The sequence below is a fragment of the Nyctibius grandis genome, chromosome 6 (genome assembly GCF_013368605.1).
Source record: "Nyctibius grandis isolate bNycGra1 chromosome 6, bNycGra1.pri, whole genome shotgun sequence".
Lineage (NCBI taxonomy): Eukaryota > Metazoa > Chordata > Aves > Nyctibiiformes > Nyctibiidae > Nyctibius > Nyctibius grandis.
The window spans coordinates 71,563,776-71,566,554 of record NC_090663.1 but is presented as its reverse complement, the minus strand read 5'-3'; the positions used below and the strand labels follow the sequence as shown (position 1 = coordinate 71,566,554).

At 61.9% G+C, this 2,779-nt stretch overlaps 1 protein-coding gene across 1 annotated transcript; it reads left to right on the top strand.

Annotated features, from left to right (window-relative positions):
* The first annotated feature begins 289 nt into the window (after window positions 1-289).
* POU4F2 (POU class 4 homeobox 2) lies at window positions 290-1,970 on the top strand. The gene is made up of 2 exons (XM_068403883.1): window positions 290-598; window positions 1,029-1,970. Exons 1-2 carry the CDS (start codon window positions 290-292, stop codon window positions 1,968-1,970), a joined length of 1,251 nt encoding a protein of 416 aa, XP_068259984.1.
* Window positions 1,971-2,779: the final 809 nt, after the last annotated feature.

The following is a 2,779-nucleotide window of genomic DNA, read 5'->3' as shown; positions in this document are numbered from 1 at the left end:
AGGCAGCCCGCGCATCCCCCGGCGCATCCCTCGCGCATCCCCTGCGCATCCCCGGCTCGCCGGAGCAGCCGCTCCCTGCCGCGTCCTCCCCGGCGGGGCTCGGGCAGCCGGCTGGGGGGCGAGTGGGATTTTTTTTAATATTTTTTTTTTTTTTTGCAGGGGGTGGGGGCGCGGGGGGGGCCGGGGCTCCTGTGGCTTTTCCGGGGGGTCCGGGCCCCAGGCCCCGCGCCCCTGCCCTCCTCCGGCAGCCTCTTGCCGGCGGGCCGGGCCGCGGCGAGCACCGAGCACCATGATGATGTCCCTGAGCAGCAAGCAGCCCTTCGGCCTCCCCCACGGCGGCGGTGGCGGCGGCCTCCACGAAACCAAGTACTCGGCCCTGCACACCGCCTCGCCCTGCCCCTCCGCCGCCGCCGCCGCCCCCGCCGCCAGCTCCCCCAGCAGCACCGGCACCGGCGGCTCCGCCGGACGCGGCTCCGGCTCCGGCCCCGGCAGCGGCGGCTCCGGCCCCGGCAGCGGCGGCTCCGGCTCGGGCTCCGGCCCCGGCGGCGGCGGCGGCGGCGCGGAGGCGATGCGGCGGGCCTGCCTGCCCGCCCCTCCGGTAGGTGCCCGCCGCCCGCCGCCCCGCTTTAAGGGGAGCCCCTCGGCGACCCCCCTGGATCCGCCTGATGATTTTTTCATGGCCGCGCAGCAAATCACCCGGCGCCGCCGGGCTCTCGCCCAACTTATGCATGCGGCGGCTCTTGCCGCCCGTATTAATTTTTATGACCTGGGATGCTGCGTGCGGCGGGTGCGTGTGTCCGTCCGTCCGTCGGTCCGTCCGCCCGCCGCTGGCTGCCTCTGTGCGAGCGGCTGCGCACCGCGCCCGCTCCCTCGCCCCGCTCGCTCCCTTTTCTCCTCTTCCCCCCCCCCGCCCCCTTCTCCAGGATTTCTCTTTTAACATGCTGGGAAGGTTTTAGTGGCACGGCGGAGTGCGCGGGGAGGCGAATTCCCTGCTGAGCGTTATGTGTGCCTTCTATTTGCAATTGCAGAGCAATATATTCGGCGGTCTGGACGAGAGCCTGCTGGCCCGCGCCGAAGCCCTGGCAGCAGTGGACATCGTCTCCCCGAGCAAGAGCCACCACCACCACCCGCCGCACCACAGCCCCTTCAAGCCGGACGCCACCTACCACACCATGAACACCATCCCCTGCACCTCGGCCGCCTCCTCCTCCTCGGTGCCCATCTCCCACCCGTCCGCCCTGTCGGGCACCCACCACCACCACCACCATCACCACCACCACCACCACCAGCCCCACCAGGCGCTGGAGGGGGAACTCTTGGAGCACCTGACGCCGGGGCTGGCGCTGGGGGCCATGGCGGCCCCCGACGGCGCTGTGGTCTCCACGCCAGGCCACGCTCCCCACATGGCCGGCATGAACCCCATGCACCCGGCGGCACTGGGCATGGCCCACGCCCACGGGCTACCGGCCCACATGGGCTGCATGAGCGACGTGGACGCAGACCCCCGCGACCTGGAGGCCTTCGCCGAGCGCTTTAAGCAGCGCCGCATCAAGCTGGGGGTGACCCAGGCCGACGTGGGCTCGGCGCTGGCCAACCTGAAGATCCCGGGGGTGGGATCCCTCAGCCAGAGCACTATCTGCCGCTTCGAGTCCCTCACCCTCTCCCACAACAACATGATCGCCCTCAAGCCCATCCTGCAGGCCTGGCTGGAGGAGGCCGAGAAGTCCCACCGCGAGAAGCTGGCCAAGCCCGAGCTCTTCAGCGGCGCGGAGAAGAAGCGCAAGCGGACCTCCATCGCCGCCCCCGAGAAGCGTTCATTGGAGGCCTACTTCGCCCTCCAGCCCCGGCCCTCCTCCGAGAAGATCGCCGCCATCGCCGAGAAGCTGGACCTCAAGAAGAACGTGGTCCGCGTCTGGTTCTGCAACCAGCGCCAGAAGCAGAAGCGCATGAAGTACTCGGCCGGCATCTGAGCCGGCAGCGGAGGAGAATCGACACCATCATTATCACCATCATTAAAAAATTCAAAATTAAATAAACGACAACAACAAAAAAAAAAGAAGAAAAGAGGATAAAAAAAACCCTCCCCGCCGCCCCCAGCCCACCCCACCGCCTCGCGCCCGACTTTCGGGGAGAACTTCCCCGCGGAGCCGCCGCCCGGACCCGCCCCGGCAAGTACCGCTGGTTTTTATTCTTAACAGACCTCGCCTGGGTGCAAGCGCGGAAGGTGCCCTCCGCAGCGGCGTGTCCGCAATGTCACGGTGTTTTCGGGACCCAAACTTGAATCTAGAGTTGAGGCTTGCGCCGCGAGAGACGTCTCAAAAGTATTTTGATTTAAATAATAATAATAATGATTTAAAGAAAAAAAAACAGATGGCAGGTTTTTCTGCATTTACACTGCGTATTATAAATATATAAATATATATATATTTTTACTGTGGTTATTATCCTTTTCCTTCTCTGAAGTTATAACGCTTAGGGAAAGAGCTGATCCTGCTGTGTTCACTGGTCTTCAAAAGCTATTATTAGATTACTGCCAAACAACCCCTTGTAAATTATTAATTTATCTCTCTAGCAACTTCATTTTGTGCTCATTCTAATTAATTACACCTCTTTAATCTAAGTCTTGATAAGAGTAAAAAAAAAAAAAAAGATAGTGAGAATCAAATATTTTGTGTTGGTAGGATTTATGAACGTGAGGTTTTATCTTCTTCTGAACGTCCCTTTTGGCCATCTGTAAATTGTCACCTGAACCTAAGGTATTTCTCTGGCGAGTATTCTT

What these genes read in the sequence shown, in the direction of transcription:
- POU4F2 (XM_068403883.1), top strand. Translation starts at nt 290, where the DNA reads ATGATGATGTCCCTGAGCAGCAAGCAGCCCTTCGGCCTCCCCCACGGC. An exon ending in CCTGCCTGCCCGCCCCTCCG is followed by an intron (nt 599 to 1,028) that starts GTAGGTGCCCGC and finishes TTGCAATTGCAG; the next exon opens with AGCAATATATTCGGCGGTCT.